The sequence below is a fragment of the Carcharodon carcharias genome, chromosome 19, assembly GCF_017639515.1.
Source record: "Carcharodon carcharias isolate sCarCar2 chromosome 19, sCarCar2.pri, whole genome shotgun sequence".
NCBI classification, from domain to species: domain Eukaryota; kingdom Metazoa; phylum Chordata; class Chondrichthyes; order Lamniformes; family Lamnidae; genus Carcharodon; species Carcharodon carcharias.
This window is the reverse complement of record NC_054485.1, coordinates 57,817,040-57,835,680: the sequence shown is the minus strand read 5'-3', so window position 1 is coordinate 57,835,680 and position 18,641 is coordinate 57,817,040. Positions and strand designations below refer to the sequence as shown.

The 18,641-nt window shown below is 43.2% G+C and overlaps 1 protein-coding gene across 5 annotated transcripts in view; it reads right to left on the bottom strand.

Moving 5' to 3' along the window:
• col16a1 (collagen, type XVI, alpha 1) overlaps positions 1–18,641 on the bottom strand; it is a 512,937-nt gene that overhangs the window by 150,527 nt on the left and 343,769 nt on the right. For all 5 annotated transcript variants that reach the window (XM_041212846.1, XM_041212840.1, XM_041212847.1 and 2 more), the window contains 7 exons: positions 14,209–14,262; positions 10,999–11,052; positions 10,194–10,238; positions 8,580–8,633; positions 5,256–5,291; positions 2,111–2,173; positions 1,005–1,076 (listed from right to left, as the gene is read on the bottom strand). In XM_041212846.1, coding sequence (XP_041068780.1) covers positions 1,005–1,076; positions 2,111–2,173; positions 5,256–5,291; positions 8,580–8,633; positions 10,194–10,238; positions 10,999–11,052; positions 14,209–14,262 — 378 coding nt within the window. The remainder of the gene's footprint in view (positions 1–1,004; positions 1,077–2,110; positions 2,174–5,255; positions 5,292–8,579; positions 8,634–10,193; positions 10,239–10,998; positions 11,053–14,208; positions 14,263–18,641) is intronic.

The window sequence follows — 18,641 nt, the reverse complement described above, 5'->3', positions numbered from 1 at the left end:
GATTCTAAGGCGAGACTTCCACTTCCCCACCCCTCCAGGATGGAGACTCATAGAGCTGCAGGCCAATCAGCAGCGCCATCAGGAGCTGTGGTCTCTGCAAGTAATGCAGGAGGCCCGGTAAAAAGAGCAATTATGGATGCCCTAGAACTCAGGAAAGTCTGGGAATTGACTGGCTGGCCCTGCTGAGGGGTGATGGGAGAGGGCGGTTGGAGGGGAAAGTGACAAGCTGGGTAGCTTGTGGGAGGGGGGACACAGGGAGGGAAAACTGTGGTGGGGTGGTGGGGGGCTCCAACTGGCACTGGGATTAGGAGAACTGAGACAATTTGGAGAGTTCATATTTTATTAACGGAATTCTGGCTACACTGACTCATCCTGGTCTGGTTGACATAAATAGACTAAAATCAAGTCATTAACCATTTGTCATCTGGATCTGTTGAGACAAATGGAGATTATAGAATGATACAGCACAGAAGGAGGCCATTCAGCCTATCAGGCCTGTTTCAGCACTTTGAAAGAGCTATCCAATTTGTCTGAGTCCCCTGCAATTCCGCGATAGCCTTGCAAATTTCTCCTTTTCAAGTATTTCTCCAATCCTCTTTTGAAAGTTATTGTTGAATTCGCCTCTCACATCATATTCCAGATCACAATAGTTCAGTGAATAAAATAAGAATCATTTCCCTCTAGTTCTTTTGCCAATTATCTTAAATTTGTGTTTTCTGGTTTACTTTAACAAAACCATTCTTAATTTTGAACACCTCCATGAAGTCTCCCTTTAATCTTCTCTACTCCGAGGAGAACAATCCCAGCTTCCCCAGTCTCTCCCCATAACTGAAGTTTCACATCCTGGTATCATTCTAGTAAATCCAAAATTGGACACAAGCCTACTAAACTGTGAACTAATCAGTGATTTCTAGAAAGTTTACCAGAGCTTCCTAGTTTTTGCATTCTATGGCTCTATTATAAAACTCAGCACAAAGTAGGTGCCAATAGGAAGAAAGACTCACCTGTAATCCAGGGGGTCCACTTCGACCTGTGGGGCCAACTGGCCCTGCTGGACCCACACTCCCATCATTACCCTGCAACACAAAACAGAAATTAATCCCACTTATTGAGAGGTGCTCACTCGCCTCTACATAAGTTGCCCATTAGTCTTTTAATTCTATTCCCTCCAGTATATAACTTGGGCACAAACAGAAGTCTCTGAAAAGTTGTTTCTTCCCCATTCCAGACTTAGGCATTTGATAACCTAAACTGAAAACTGTTGACCCATGTGGGAACCACTAGGTCACCATGGCATTTATCGCCTAGCCATCAGGGAGTTCACTGACCCACACTGATCAGAATAGGGTTACTTGTTCCTTCTCTGATGCATACTGACAAACACAGGGTCACAAGGGTCATAATGATCCACAGTGACTCTGAAAGAGGGTCACTTATTTTGCAAACATTTACTTAAAAAAAACGAAGCCTGGGTCATGTTTTGGGTCCTTTAACTGTCAGTCAGTCACTGTAGTGGGACTCACTGATTCCCTGCTGTCCATTCCAGACTGTCCTCCAACTCTTTGGTTCTCACACTGCCCCTTTCTCAGGATCCTCAGTTCCAATTCCTCTGTTACACTCTCCTGGTCCTGCTCTGCCCTCTGGTCTTTGGTCTTGCATTTCCCTCTCTCCCACTCTCCTCTCTCTTATTCCCTTCTGTACCAATCCTCTCTGGAGTAGTTGTTCTTGTCTGTGTGGGACAGGGAGTGGGCATTAAATTCAAGTTCTTGCTTTTTGGGGAGGATGGAGACAATTAAGGTGCCTTACATGTTGGCTATAGCTTCTTCTTTCCAACTTTTGACTGGAAAGTGGGAACTCATTTTGTCTATAGACGCTGTACATAAGGGTTCACATTAGTATATGACGGAGTATCTTACATAGCTTTGAAGCATAAGAACATTGAGCCCTTAAGCCTGTTCTGATATTCAATTAGATCATGGTTGATATTAACTTTAACTCCGTTTACCGCCCTTTATTTCATGCCCCTCAAAACCCTTACCCAACAAAAATCTACCAATCTTGCTCTCCATGCTCACACCATCATGCCCCATTTATTTCAGATTAGAATTACCTTTTCTCCAGAAGATCCTGGGGGTCCAGATGACCCAGACTTTCCTGGGAACCCTATTGGCCCCTAGAAAACACACAGTAAAGGTAGGCTTTAGAATGGTGATGATTTACTGTCACAGTTGGTGTGTTTCTGAAAGTGGTAGTCCCTCTGGGTAAAGAGAACCAAAGAGATTTACAGCACAGAAGAAAACCATTCAATCCATATCTTTGCTCTTTCCTACAGAATTCCAGAACTCCTTATAGTCCTCTATCTTCCTGCTCTTGAAATCTTTATTATTATGTGCCAGCCTGAACAGCCTCATCCTCCCAAACTCTCTGTATTCAATCTTTGTCTGTGTAAGGACATTTCTATACCCTCTCCCACACTCCTAATGATCATAATTACCTGGAAAAACTCAGCAGGTCTGGCAGCATCGGCGGAGAAGAAAAGAGTTGACGTTTCGAGTCCTCATGACCCTTCGACAGAACTTGAGTTCGAGTCCAAGAAAGAGTTGAAATATAAGCTGGTTTAAGGTGTGTGTGTGGGGGGTGGAGAGATAGAGAGAGAGAGAGGTGGGGGGGGTGGGGGTGTGGTTGTAGGTACAAACAAGCAGTGATAGAAGCAGGTCATCAAAAGATGTCAACGGCAATAGTACAATAGAACACATAGGTGTTAAAGTTAAAGTTGGTGATATTATCTAAACAAATGTGCTAATTAAGAATGGATGGTACATTTGCTTAATTAGCACATTCGTTCAGATAATATCACCAACTTTAACTTTAACACCTATGTGATCTATTGTACTATTGTCGTTGACATCTTTTGATGATCTGCTTCTATCACTGCTTGTTTGTCCCTACAACCACACCACCCCCCCCCACCTCTCTCGCTCTCTATCTCTCCGCCCCCCCCCACACACACACCTTAAACCAGCTTATATTTCAACTCTTTCTTGGACTCGAACTCAAGTTCTGTCGAAGGGTCATGAGGACTCGAAATGTCAACTCTTTTCTTCTCCGCCGATGCTGCCAGACCTGCTGAGTTTTTCCAGGTAATTCTGTTTTTGTTTTGGATTTCCAGCATCCGCAGTTTTTTTGTTTTTATCTCCTAATGATCATTATGGATTAATGACCCCTCATCACCGAGCCCTCACTGGGTGAAAATATCATCTTGCTCTTCATTCTTCAACATTTAAAAAACCTCCATTCAAGCACCTGTACAGTGCGGCGCTGAACACCCTGAACAACACAACGACACATGGTAAAATGGACAATAGATTCAGTTATACGAGTAAAATCTTTAGCTGCCACTGTTTCAGAGAGTGTCATTTCCCAATGATATTTGGTGTGAAATGATTGGGGTTGCCGGCTGGGGAGGGGGATTGGGGCGGCGTTGGTTCCCAAAAGGCTCCGTTTGACCCGTGTGTAAACCTGTTTTAAAAGTGAGGATGGATCTCGTACATCCTGAGCCAGAATAATGTCAACTCTTCAGAGTGTCCTGACCAAACTGGTCATTATGTTAAACATATTAAAATTTGTGAAAAGTGATAAATATCTCCAACTTTCAAATCAGTCTTGGAGAAAATGGAGACAATTGGCTGTCATCAGCTTTGCCCAACCCATCTCACACTCTGAGAAGGGCTTTTGCAACCTTCTTATTCTTCATAAAATGTACGATAAGTAAAGGCCCAGGATTTTCCTCTGTTCTTTCAGCCAATAATATTCATACTGGTTCTCTCAGGATCTGGTGGCAGTGGAGAACACTCTGCTTTGACTGTTTTTCTTGCTTCTCTTTCAACAATTCTTGACACCTCCCATGACAGTGTTTTTAAACAAGTCATTATATTTCTCTTAGTATGAGTACATGTCTGCGTGTGCATATAGGTCTGTATTTGTGCATGTGTGTGTGTGCACGTGTGTATAGATCTATATATGTGAGAGTGTGCATGTCTGTGCACACGTGCATGTGCTTGTGGGTGTGCGGACACATGCGTGCATCTGTATCTGTGTGCGTGTGTATGCATAGATCTTTATCTGCATGTAAGTCTGTATCTGTGTGCGTGTATGTCTGTATCTGCGTGCGTGTGTGCATGTTACTGTGTGTGTCTGCATTTCGTCTGTGTGCATATGGTAATTTCTTTCTTTCCCCTTTGTCTTGTTCATTTTAATGCTTGTTAATCTTAAATATTCTCTAGCTCTACCAAAAAATGGTCTGCATATTTATAGCGTTATGTATGGCCCAAGGATATCCCAAAGTGTTTTACAACTAATCAAGTCATTCTGAGGGGTAGTTACTATCGTATCAGTGACTAGTCCTGATACATTAGCTAGTCGGTTCTCTCCACAGATGCAACCAAACTAGAGTGCTTCCGGCATTTCCTCTTTCCATTTATTAATCATCCTGGATCAGTACCTCTTCTCAATGTGACATCTTCCCATTCCCAACAGGAACCATCCTGTTCAATAACATCTAACATGCAGTTCTGTCCCTGAGCAGTGATAGGGCTCTGAACTTGGAGTCAGAAAGCAGTGGGATCAAGTCACCTTCTGGAAATATAGGCTAACACTGCCCGTGCTGAGGGAGTGCTGTGTTGTCACAGATTCCGTCTTTTGGATGAGACGTCAAACCGTAGCCCATCTGCCCTTTCATAAAAGATCCTGTAGCACCATTTGAAGAGCAGATGAGTTATCCCTGGTGTCCTGGCCAATATTCACCCCTCAATCAACATCATCAAAAGCAAATTAACTATCAATTTATCTCACTGCTGTTCGTGACACCTTGTTCTATGTTAATTGGCTGCCAAGTTTCCTGACAAAAGAAGATTGACTTCACTTCAAAAATACTTTGACTGTGAAGTGATTTTTGAGACATCCTGAGGGTGTGACAGGTGCTATTTAAATGAAATTTTTTCATTCAAGGCAGACATTCAGTTAATTCTTTAACTCATTTATTGGGAGCCCGTTTCATATCTCCACACTCGAGGGGTTGGGGGGAGGAGATGGAGGGGAGAACTCCATCTAATTTCATTATCTCAATGTTGTGCTCAAATGCTCTAATTCCAAGCGAGGAGTCCAGGTTAAAAATATAATTGTCTGGCTATCTAAATATTTTAAATCCCAAAACATCATTCAACCTTCTCATCTCTTTTCAGTGAAGTCTCACTCACCGGCTGTCCAGGGAATCCAGGCTGTCCTTGAAATCCCTGGAAAAGAATACTGGGAGATTAGCCCTTTATATGGAAGTTTTACCATGCTGCTCCTCATCTCCAGCATCATTGGAACAGTTCCTCTCGTTAGATCCCATCACAATTCTAGGCAGCAATTCTACCCCCCGGTTCCGCATTAATGTCACCTTGGACCAGCTACTGGGTGAAGCTCAGAGGGTCAGTTCACTTGCCTGACTCTCACCTCGGTTCCAGAAGTGAAAGGCCAATGTTAGGAACATAGGAACAGGAGTCCATTCAGCCCATCAAACCTGTTCCGCTGCTCAATTAGCATATGGCTGATGTGTACCTCAATTGCATTTACCCCACTTTGTTACATATTCCTTAATGCACTTGCCCTGCACATACAGACATATGAATTAGGAGGAGTAGTAGGCCACTCGGCCCTTCGAGCCTTCTCCGCCATTCAATAAGATCATGGCTGATCTGACTGTAATCTCCCGCCTACACCCACTAACCTTTCACCCCCACATTAATTAAGAATCTATCTACCTCTGTCTTGAAAACATTCAAAGATGCTGCTTCCATAACCTTTTGAGGAAGAGAATTCCAAAGACTCACTACCCTCAGAGAAAAAAATTTCTCCTCATCTGTCTTAAATAGATGACCCCTTATTTTTAAACAGTAACCCCTAATTCTAGCTTCTCCCACAAGAGGAAACATCGTCTCCACATCCACTCTGTTAAGACCCCTCAGGATCTCTTATATGTTTCAATCAAGTCACCTCTTATTCTTCTGAACTCCAGTGGGTACAAGCCTAGCCTGTCCAACCTTTCCTCATAAGACAACCTGTCCATTCAAGATATTAGTCTAGTAAACCTTCTCTGAACTGCTTCTATTGCATTTACATTTTTCGTTCAATAAGAAGACCAATACTGCACACAGTACTCCAGATGTAGTCTCACCACTGTCCTGTACAACTGAAGCTTAACCTCCCTATTCTTGTAATCAATCCCCCTCGCAATAAACAATAACATTCTATGAGTTTCCCTAATTACTTGCTGTACCTGCGTACTAGCCTTTTGTGATTCATGCGCTAGGCACATAGATCCCTCTGAATCTCAGAGCTCTGCAATCTCTCACCATTTAGATAATATGCTTCCCTTTTATTCTTCCTGCCAAAATGGACAATTTCACATTTCCCACATTATACTCCATTTGCCAGATCTTTGCCCACTCACTCAACCTATCTATATCCATTTGAAGCCTCCTTATGTCTGCTTCACAATTTAATTTTCTACCTATCTTTGTATCATCAGCAAATTTAGCAACTATACCCTGGGTCCCTTCATCCAAGTCATTTACATAAATTGTAAAAAGTGGAGGCCCCAGCACTGATCCCTGTGGCACACCACTCATCATATCCTGCCAACCAGAAAAAGACCCATTTATGGCTACTTTCTGTTTCCTGTTAGCTAGTCAATCTTCTACCTATGCCAATATGTTACCATCTTCTGAACTCCAGTCTACACCATGAGCTTTTATTCTCTGCAATAACGTTTGATGTAGCATCTTATCAAATGCCTTCTGGAAATCTAAGTACAGTAAATCCACTGGTTCCCCTTTATCCACAGCACACCTGACTCCCTCAAAGAATTCCAATAAATTGGTTAAACATGATTTCCCTTTCACAAAACCATGTTGGCTCTCCCTGATTGCCATGAATTTTTCTAAGTGTCCTGCTATAACATCTTTAATAATACCTTCTAAGATTTTCCCTATGACAGATGTTAAGCTAGCTGGCCTATAGATTCCTGCTTTCTGTTTCTTTCCCTTTCTGAATAAAGGAGTTACATTTGCAAGTTTCCAATCTTCCCCAAATCTAGGGAATTTTGGAAAATTAAAACCAATGCATCCACTATTTCATGAGCCACTTCCTTCACGACACTAGGGTGAAGTTCATCTAGATCTGGGGATTTGTCAGCCCACAGCTCCAACAATATACTCAATACTACTTCCCTGATGATTATATTTTTCCTGAGTTCCTCGCTCCTTTCCAATTCCTGATTCCTGGGATGTTACTTGTGTCCTCTGTAGTGAAGACCAATGCAAAATACCTATTCAATTCATCCGCCATCTCTTGATTTTCCATTATCAATTCCCCAGACTCACTTTTTATAGGACCAACACACTTTGTTGACTCTTTTCTTATTTAAATATCTATAGAAACTTTTATTATCCGCTTTTATATTATCTAGCTTTATCTCGTACTCTAATTTTTCCGTCCTTATTAATCTTTTTGTCATTCTTTGCTGTTCTTTATATTCTGTCCAATCTTCTGACCTGCCACCTGTCTTTGTGCAATTATATGCTTGTTCTTTAAGTTGGATACTATCTTTAACTTTTTTAGTTAAGCATAGATGGTGGGCCCTCCCCTTGAAATTTTTCTTTCTTATTGGAATGTACCTATTCTGTGCATTCTGAAATGTCCCTTTAAATGTCTGCCACTGAACCTCTAATGACCTATCCCTTAACCTCATTTGCCAGTTCGCTTTAGCTAGTTTTGCTTTCATTCCCACATAATTGCCCTTATTTAAGTTTAAAATATTAGCTATGAACCCACTCTTCTCGCCCTCAAATTGAATGTAAAATTCAATCATATTATGATTGCTGCCACCCTGCCTTCACTATGTTAAGAATTAATCCCATGTCATTGTACAATACCATGAATAAATCAATTTCAGTTTTATAATTTTCAATTAATCCCCAGAATCCAGAGCCTTTTATGGGAGTGAAGCCTAGGTTTCTACTACTCTGTGTGAGCAAGTGACTCCTGACATCACATGAACAATCTGATTTTAATTTTATACCCCTTGTTCTAACTTTCACAGGCCTAGACTATTCATCAGAGAAAACATCCCTCTAGCCTAGGCTACATTAAGTTCCAAGACAGCACCCAAATGCACAGTGTCTTCCAATCTCTGTCAGAGGGAGGTTTTCTCGTTAAGAATCTGGCTATAACTAGATTGATTATGAAAAACTTTGTTCTAGCCAATGTCTATAGTCTGAAGTTCTGTCAAAGATGTGAGGCATAGGAAGGAAAGGCATCCTTAAAGGTGTACACTCTATGACCCACATCTCCAGCAGGATAGTACCCTCGTGCTGGGGTTGTAGATCAGAGGCAGGGTACAATGCTGGCACCATGATTCTCTGACTAGCAATCCCCATGAGATTGGATGGAAAACTGGACTTTGAGATAGTAGAATTTACCAAAAAGGTCTATGTCATTAATCATAGGTCAAAATCACAATCAGAAGCACCACTTACTTGATCTCCCTTCTCACCTCGAGAACCAGGTAATCCTGTGCCACCTTTGGGGCCCTGTCAAGAAAATAAACAGGAGGGTTTAACATCTGTAGCAAACTCCAACATTTACCTTGAGTTTAGATTGGGAGTTCAGAGTTCAAGAACTGCAGTTCCCAGCGGACCTCAGGACTTCTGTGCATGCGCTGTCTGGGAAAGAGGCATACATGCGCAGTTTGTCCATTTTTATGTTCTTCACCTGGGAACTGGCCCTGTACACATGCGCAGAAGAAAAGTGAAAGAGTATGAAACTGCAGGTCAGGTGACCTGAAGAGGCACATCATTGCAGAAAAGGCATCCCATGGAGCAGGACACGAGAGAAATATGGTTGGATGAAGGAATCCTGAATATCTGAATCATCTTCTTGTGTTTGTATTGAGATCTTTCCAACCTTTTTGTCTGGTGTAATATAGTTCATTTTCTTGTTAATAAATATTTTATTTCATGTGTTAAAAATCCATCAGCAGACTCCTGTGAATTTGTTTAGTAACTTACCTCCACAGTTTCTAAAAAAAAAGTTAGGATCTAGCAAGCCAGGTTTCACTCTGGGATCCGACTTGTCCAGCAGTAGCCTTAGCTGAGATCGTAACACATCATAGAAGATAACAACCTTTGAGGTGTCTGCTGTGGCTCAGCAGTAGCATGCTTGGCTCTGTTCAGATGGTTTTGGGCTCAAGTCACACTCTAGATACCTGAGCAAAAGAGCTGGGCTGAAACCCCCCGTGCAGTCCTGAGGGAGTGTGGCACTGTTGGAGGTGCCATTTTTCCAGTGAGGTGTGAAACCAAGGCTCAAACTTCCCTCTTTAAAAGGATAAAAAAGATTCATTGTATTATTTACGGAATAGCGTGGAGCACTTCCTATGCCCTGGGTAAAACACTGCCATCAATAGTTTATCCAATAATTCATTCACTTGCCTAAACTGGTTGCTTCCTTCTCTGTATAACAATCAGTGGTAATGTTTCTGAAGTAATCTATTAGTTGTGGAGCACTTTGGGATATCCTGAGGATGTCATTAAGGGCCCAGTAAGTTAACTTTCTGGTTACTGAAGTCAGTAATTCAGGCTGGGATGAGTCCCACAGTCTCATTTTGAGACCCCCGTTGTCCTGACCCAAGCGGTCAATCTCCTTAAGCAAGCCTGGACAGTGGGTGTTAACAGGAAACCTAACTCCGAAGGATCAAGAGTGGGGACATCACTGCAGAGACCAACCTGCACCTCAATATCCAGGAGGCTGAGCTACATTTCCCACTCAACTGACAGTCAATAACAAATAAATCCATCTTGGGATGAGAAATATAAATTGTGAAATGTTTCCTAGAGGTGCACTCTAAACTGCCTTTCATTCAGCTCTAGAGTCAATCTCTTTGACTCCACCCAACCCCCTTACCCCCACTTCATTCAAACTTTTTTAATTCAACTACTGACCACTAGAGCTACCTGGCTTCTCCATTGATCCCACAGTTGACCCATTTGTATAAGTTAGGTCTAGTTTGTGGTTTCAAATAATTTAGCTTTTCTAATCGATTTGTAGCAATTTTATCAATATAGTCAATTAATTTCAGATTACTGCATACTCACCGCAGGCCCTGCTGGGCCTAGGGAACCAGGGATACCGGGCGGGCCCTGCAGGAGAGAATAACAACAATGAGAAGCAGTCTGTCAGAATGGAGGAGCTTGGATGTGAAATGCTTGCAGCACAGAGGTGGAAATAGGCAGTCTTGATGGGGAGGATTATGGAGTTAGAGGCTCAGCTCAGGGTCAAATAGTCTGCTTGAACCTTAAAAGGTATCAGCATCAAAAGCTCCCACATCAGGCACCAGATAGTTTGGAGACAGAGTTGAGAATATGCAAAGGGCCTTAGCCTTGGCGAAAAAGGCGATGCTAAAAATGGCACTAGGTCAATTACTGCCCTGTTTACACTGAAACCCTGGTTGCTGCATTAGGTTCTGATTTGGGTGACGAGAGAAACTGCCTGTTTCAGACCAGACACCAGTTGTGATATGTAAATCAGGGTTCTATGATGTTTATAGGGCCCCTGGCTACAATATGAGACACCACTGGGCCAAGTGTTCTCTGTGCATTCTCCGCTCACTTGTAGCAGGTATTAAGCAGCCTGGTCAGCAGGCCTCAAAAGGGGAATCACTGGAGGTTACTCAGAAAACGATCAGCTTTCCTTTTTCACTTTCAACAAGAGCAAGAGTGTTTCTCCTGGGCCCTTGAAACGAAACGAGAGAGAGATAGTGAGAAAGCAATAGAGAGTATATGAGAGGAAAAGGTGACAGAAAGAAAGATACAATTGGAAACAAAATCAGCCTGAGCCATGCCGTGGGTCCTGAGATAGTTGATATAGATTCCTGGTCCTTATTTATCATCTTGCTCTTACCGGCTCGCCTTTCTCTCCAGCAGGACCAGAATAACCTTTCTCTCCTTTAAGGCCCTGAAAGAAACATTTAAAAATATATTTACGGAGGTATCTTTCACATGTCAAAATTCAGAATGAATGGAATTTACTGAAAAAACTGATGGGCTGTGCAGATCACATCGCAAGGACACCCAACATAAGTGAGATGTAGGGGTACCTGGCATTTTTCTATGTCAGCTTGTATGGTCGCTGTGAGAGTGTGGGCTGAGATACTGCCCTAGTCAGTTTGGTAAATACAAAAACTTCTATAAGTATGTAAAAAGAAAAAGATTAGTGAAGACATTCAGAAATGGGAGAATTTATAATAGAGAACAAGGAAAGGGCAGAGCAATTAAACAACTACTTTAGTTCTATCTTCATGGAGGAAGACACAAATAACTTCCCAGAAATACTAGGGAACCAATAATCGAGTAAGGAGGAGGAATTAGTATTGCTAAAAGAATAGTGCAGAGGAATTAATGGGACTGAAAGTCGATAAATCCCTAGGGTTCGATAATCTATATTCCAGGCTTCTAAACGAGGTGGCCATGGAAATAATGGATACGATGGCTATTATCTTCCAATATTCTGTTGATTCTGGTACAGTTCCAGCAGATTGGAGGGTGGAAAAATGTAACCCCACTATTTTAAAAAAGCAGGGAGGGAGAAAACAGGGAATTACAGACCGGTTAGCCAAACATCAGCAGTAGGGAAATGCTAGAGACTATTGTAAAGGATGTGATAACAGGACACTTAGAAATTATCAACGAGATTAGGCAAAGTCAACATGGATTTATGAAAGGGAAATCATGTTTGACAAGCCTACTGGAGTTTTTTGAGGACGTAACTAGCAGAATAGATAAGGGAGAACTAGAGGATGTGGTGTATTTGGATTTTCAGAAAGCTTTTGATAAAGTCCACATAAGAGATTAGTGTGTAAAATTAAAGCACATAGGATTGGGGGTAATATATTGGCATGGATTGAGAATTGGTTAGCAGACAGGAAACAGAGTAGGAACAAACGGATCTTATACGGACTGGCAGGCAGTGACTAGTGGGGTACCACAGGGATCAGTGATTGGGCCCTAGCTATTCACTATGTATATCAATGATTTGGATGAGGGAACCAGATGTAGTATTTCCAAGTTTGCTGACAACATGAAACTTGGTGGGAATAAGAATGGTGAGGAAGTGTCAAGAGGCTTCAAGGTGATTTAGACAAGTTGAGTGAGTGGGTAAATACATGGCAGATGCAGTATAACATGAATAAGTGTGAAGTTATCCATTTTGGTAGGAAACACAGGATGGTGTGTTATTTAAATGGTGATAGATTGGGAAATGTTGATGTACAAAGGGACCTGGGTGTCCTTGTACACCAATCACAAAGCAAGCATGCAGGTGCAGCAAGCAGTTAAGGTGACAAATCGTACATTGGCCTTCATTGCGAGGGGACGTGAGTATAGAAGCAAGAATGTCTGACTGCAGGTATACAGGGCCTTGGTGAGACCACACCTGGAGCACTGTGTGCAGTTTTGGTCTCCTTACCTAAGAAAGGATATACTTGCCATAGAGGGAGTGCAGTGAAGGTTCACCAGACTGATTCCTTGGATGGCAGGATTGTTGTATGAGAACAGATTGGGCCGATAATGCCTGTATTTACTGGAGTTTAGAAGGATGAGAGGAGATCTCCTTTAAATATATAAAATTCTGACAGGGGTGGAGAGACTGGATGCAGGGATGATGTTTCCTCTCACTGAGGGTCTAGGACAAGGGGTCACAGTCTCAGGATAAGGGGTAAGCCATTGAGGACTGAGGTGAGGAGAAACTTCTTCACTCAGAGGGCGATGAACTTGTGGAATTCTCTACCATAGAAGGCTGTGGAGGCCAAGTCACTGAATATATTTAAGAAGAAAAGAGAGATTTCTGGACTCTAAATACATCAAGGGGTGTGGGGGGAGACTGGGAGTATGGCGTTGAGATAGTAGATCAGCCATGATCAAACTGAATGGCGGAGCAGGCTCGAAGGGCCGAATGACCTATTCCTGCTCCTATTTTCTACGTTTCTATATTTCCAATCACCGGTTGTTCCTTTTGCACCTTCAGCAGTGAGCCCATTAGTAGCAAGTGAGGGAGAGAAACAGTATTTGATTGGAGCAGCATTGAACACTGGCAGTGGTGAGTGTCTCAGGGCTGCCAGTCCAAGGGAATTGAAGGTGCATTGGGGCTGGAGCCCAGAGAGGGAAGGAACGGCGGGGCTGGGCCCTGGCAAGGGTGAAGGTTTGGCAGGCCCAGGGAGGGTGAATTTTGTGGCAGGCTCGAGGAGAAGACAGTGCCGTGGTGAGTCTGTGGGAGTGAGAGAGTGACTGTCTGCACGCGTGTGGGAGTAGAAGATTGTGTCTATGTTTCTAACTGCAGCTCTAATCTTTTGCCATTTGCTATTCCAGCCCTATGGCTGGTCTCTCTCATACAATTTAGTACCAATTTATTGCCAACATTGTGCTGCACTTGTTGACTCCATCCCACGAGATGTGGGGTTGTCTGAATTGAGCCTGTGGAATGTCTGATCAATATCTCAGATTAAACAAAATCCAGGCAAGAAACAAATTCATGCCAGCATCATTCAATCGCACAGGACAATGTGAAATATAAACTCTCCTCTCCTGAAGGCCATTTCACGAGTACCCAATAGGAAAAAAACAGTTTGGACCAGTACGCTTATTTCCCAGTCTTTACTGGTGTTCTATTTTAAGGTAGAGAAGACCAGTTTGGACCAGTATCCTTATTTCCCAGTTTTTACTGTTTTTTTTTTGTTCTGAAAGCCTCTGCCCTTCTAAGGCCTTATGAACACTCCATTGTTCATGTTTGACTGACAGACAATGAAAGTAATTGAGCACGAGGCATCACAAGCCACGCCCGATCACATCTTCCTATGATGCTCACACCTACATTCCCCAGCACTGGATACTGACTGGGATAAAAGCTGGGTTTTCAATCTGGGATCTTCTGGGTTCAGGCGGCTTAGTTACCCTGCAGGCAGAACATTCTCCAACTCAAAACACATCTTGATTCTATACAGAATATGGTGCACCCGCTATCTGTTCCAGGAGATTTACTGTGTCCCATTCTGTCCCACAGTGAAACCTGGTAACTGTGTCCACTTCACAGACAGACGCTCCTCACAATAAGACTTACCGGGATGCCAGGCATTCCCACTGATCCTGGGTATCCGGGGGTGCCTGGAGGACCCTAGGAGGCAAACACATCACAGCATGGTTACTCGAGCTGACCATGATTGGTCATACTTCACAAAGAGAGCAGCTTATTCTGTAGGAGTTGGGGGCGGGGGGGGAAGTTAAAGGCAGGTTCAATGTTCCCTGCAGCCCCTGAGGACACAGCTGTCCTGTTGTGAATGAGGCAACATTACAGAACAGGCAACAGGGAATGACTACTTCAGCGACCCTGTTGGGGTAATCCACTCCAGGCGACATCTTGAAGGGATGCTTCAGGATCTCTGTGCTATGTTTTATCATCATCCTGGGTGCACTATGATCCTCGTTAAAATCATAGACCGATGGAGTGCAAAAGAAGCTATTCAGTCCATTGTGCCTGTGCTGGTTCTTTGAAAGAGCTATGCAATTAATCCCACCCCTCTGTGTATTCCCCATAACCCTGCTAATGATTTGCCTTCAAGTATTTATTCAACTCCCTTTTGAAAATTACCACAATCTGCCTCCATCATCCTTTCAAACAGTAATTTCCTGATTATAACAACTCATTGTGAACATTTGTTCCTCATGTTCTTTTAACAATTACTTTAAATCTGTCTCCTCTGTTTACCATTTAAAACTGGAAATAGATTCTCCTTATTTACCCATCACACCATCCTTACTTGGAACTATACCACCATTCCCAAACTGTCGCAGGGTCAAACTCCCGGAGCTCCCTTCCTAAAAGCACTGACGGTGTCATTACACCAGACAGACCACAGCAGTGCAAGAGGCAGCTCACCACCACCTTGTCAGGGACAATTAGGGATGGGCAATAAATGCTGGCCTAACCAGCAGTGCCCACATCCCAATAAAAACCCATATCATGATCTTATCAAATCTCCTCTTAACCTTCTCTATTCTAGCCACTTAACTATAGCCCCTCAACCCTGGAACCATGCTAGCAAATCTCTGCACCCTCCCCAAGGCCTTGCTAAAGTATAGTGTCCAGAATTGAACACAATACCCCAGCTGTGGCCTAACCAGTGTTTTATAAAGATTTAGCATAACGTCCTTGCTTTTGTATTCTATGTTTCTGTTAAGTGAGCCAAAAATCCCATTGTTTCTGTGCTCTGCTTCCTGTTCTTAATTGGCACAAAATCATCACCTGTGCTTGCGTTTTGCAGAATTAGAAGAACCTCGGAGCCATTTAAAAATGGTGAATGTGATCCAATTCAGGGATTCCTGCCCCTATTTTCAGCATCCCCAATGTTTGCCAATGCAGTATAATGGTGCGAGCCTGCACCCTGCACTGCCGACCTGGCTGGCCCCATTTCGGGGTCAGGCATCTCCTAGTCCCCTGCAATTTTTGTGCAGTTGAGTCTGCTTCTCCATGACTCAGGGTTCATGGATCTCAGAGGAGCTGTGAACCAGAGTGAGCATTCAGGAACCTTTTAAAAGATTCAAGAGGTCTTGCCCATGGCCCCTTCCATGCCAACTCATGGCCCTCCCATGCCCATTCACTCAGTATACACAAAGTACAGAACCAATGAACCACTTGGTAACAACGGCATGTCTGGAACTGCTCAGAAAAAAAAACACCCATTCCTAACTCATAGGGAAAAAAACATTTGTGTTCCTACAACTCTACAAAAATGTCAAATAAACTTTTGGGAAGGAGATAGTGTAGCAGTAATGTTACTGGACTCAGGCTAATGTTCTGGGGAGAAGGATTCAAATGCCATCACAGTAGCTGGTGGAATTTAAATTCAATTAATAATCTGGAATTGAAAACCTAGCCTCTGCGATGGTGACCATGAAACCACTGCTGATTGCTGTAAAATCCCATCTGGTTCACTAATATCCTTTGGGAAAGGAAATCTGCCATCCTTACCTGGTCTGACGTACATGTGACCCCAGACTTACAGCAACGTGGCTGACTCTTAACTGTCCTCTGAAATGGCTCAGCAAGGCACTCAGCTAAAGGGCAATTGGGGATGGACAGCAAATGAGGGTCTTGCCAGCAATGCCCACATTCCATGAAAAGATAAATTATAAAAAAGACCATTAAAGTATCAATAACAGATGATTTAAACACTTCACACCTCTTAATCTTGTGCAAATAAACATTGAGGCAGTAAGAAGAGAGATCATAGCTAGCCCTCAATATTCAATCTGAGAGCTCAGACTCATTATAGGATTAAGTAAGTTTGTTTACATAGGCGCAGAGATGTGTTGACTTTGGTTGATAGACATCTCTGAGGCTATGATAAGCAATTTTGATTTGTAATAAAAAAGAAAATGCTGGAAAAACTCAGCAGGTGTGGCAGCATCTGCGGCCAGAGAAACAGAGTTAATGTTTCAAGTTCAATATGACACTTCTTCTTCATCTGTGATCTCTTCTGTCAATGTCTTAATGTTATTTAGATTAAAAGCTGCCAAGTGCTTAATGCTTCTGTTATTGGAACTTTAATGGTCTGTTTGATTTACTCTTTCATAGGGTTGTAGAAACAGCATATTCTTCAAAAAATATATGAATCGGTGTTTTTTTCTAAGTAGTTTCACACATGCCATTGTTACCAGAGGGCTCATTGCTTCTGTACATGGTGTATTGGATGGGCCTGAGTTGGCATGGAAGGTATGAGCAATCATTGGGTGTGGGTGGGGGCATGTGCTGGAATTGAGTTGGCCTGGGGGCATGGAGGTAGCCTGGGGAGTGGATGGGGGGGAGAGATGATGAGGTGTGAAGGCTGAGGGCTAGCGTGTTTAAAATGCAACCAAACAACTGGGACTAAGTCCCAGAGAACTGAGGCAAGGCTTTTATATATAGCCCACCTCACCAGTCGACCATCCTTGTGGTCACCACTGAACTGCAAGGGCCTGATCCATTCTGCCCCATTGCCCCTCTCCCCCTACAACAGTGGAGATTTCGCTATTCAAGGACCTTTCTACCAAGATGGGTGTGGCGAGCCAGGACGCCTCGGTAATCTGAACCCTGGTCTCTCTCTCTCTCACCTCTCTCCACTTCAATTTCAGATGGAAAATGAATGGCATTGGGATGAAGACATTGTGAAACTTCCTAAGGCAGCAGGCAGTATCCTTCTCACTCTCTGCTATTAGTGGTGTACAGGTTGTGCACTGAAGTGATAAAGCCCCTATTGGTTCACTCAGCTGTCTAAATAACATCGCAGAGCTAAGCACTGACTCCCTGCATTCTGGGAAAGCTGCCAAACTCAGTATTAATCCATGGAGGAAGTGAGGAACTTGTTGCCTCTATGGAATACAGTACGTGATGAACAGGTAGGAATTGCATAAAAACAAAAAACTGCGGATGCTGGAAATCCAAAACAAAAACAGAATTACCTGGAAAAACTCAGCAGGTCTGGCAGCATCGGCAGAGAAGAGCAAAGTTGACATTTCGAGTCCTCAGGACCCTTCAACAGAACTAAGTAAAATAGGAAAAGGGTGAAATATAAGCTGGTTTAAGGGGTGGGGGGGGGGGGGAGAAGGCGTTGTTGGGACAAGCAAGCAGTGATAGGAGGAGATAACCAAAAAATGTCACAGACAAAAGAACAAAGAGGTGTTGAAGGTAGTGATATTATCTAAAAGAATGTGCTAATTAACAGTGGAGAACAGGACAAGCAATTCTAGTGGGGGTGGGGTGAAATAAATGATGGGTGGAATACATTTAAAAATAATGGAAATAGGTGGGAAAAGAAAAATCTATATAAATTATTGGAAAAAACAAAAAGGAGGGGGAAGAAACGGAAAGGGGGTGGGGATGAAGTTCAAGATCTAAAATTGTTGAACTCAATATTCAGTCCGGAAGGCTGTAAAGTGCCTAGTCGGAAGATGAGGTGCTATTCCTCCAGTTTGCGTTGAGCTTCACTGGAAGCCAAGGACAGACATATGGGCAAGAGAGCAGGGCGGAATGTGAAAATGGCAAGTGACAGGGAGGTCTGGGTAATGCTTGCGGACAGACCGAAGGTGGTCTGCAAAGCGGTCACCCAGTCTGCGTTTGGTCTCTCCAATGTAGAGGAAAACCTCATTGGGAGCAATGAATGAAGTAGACTAAGTTGAGGGAAGTGCAAGTGAAATGCTGCTTCACTTGAAATGAATGTTTGGGTCCTTGGACGGTGAGGAGAGAGGAAGTGAAGGGGCAGGTGTTGCATATTCTGCGTTCGCATGGGGAGGTGCCGTAGGAGGGGGTTAAGGAGTAGGGGGTGATGGAGGAGTGGACCAGGGTGTCCCGGAAGGAATGATCCCTATGGAATGCCACCAGGGGAGGTGAAGGGAAGATGTGTTTGGTGGTGGCATCATGCTGGAGTTGGCGGAAATGGCAGAGGATGATCCTTTGAATGCGGAGGCTGATGGGGTGATAAGTGAGGACAAGAGACACCCTATCATGTTTCTGAGAGG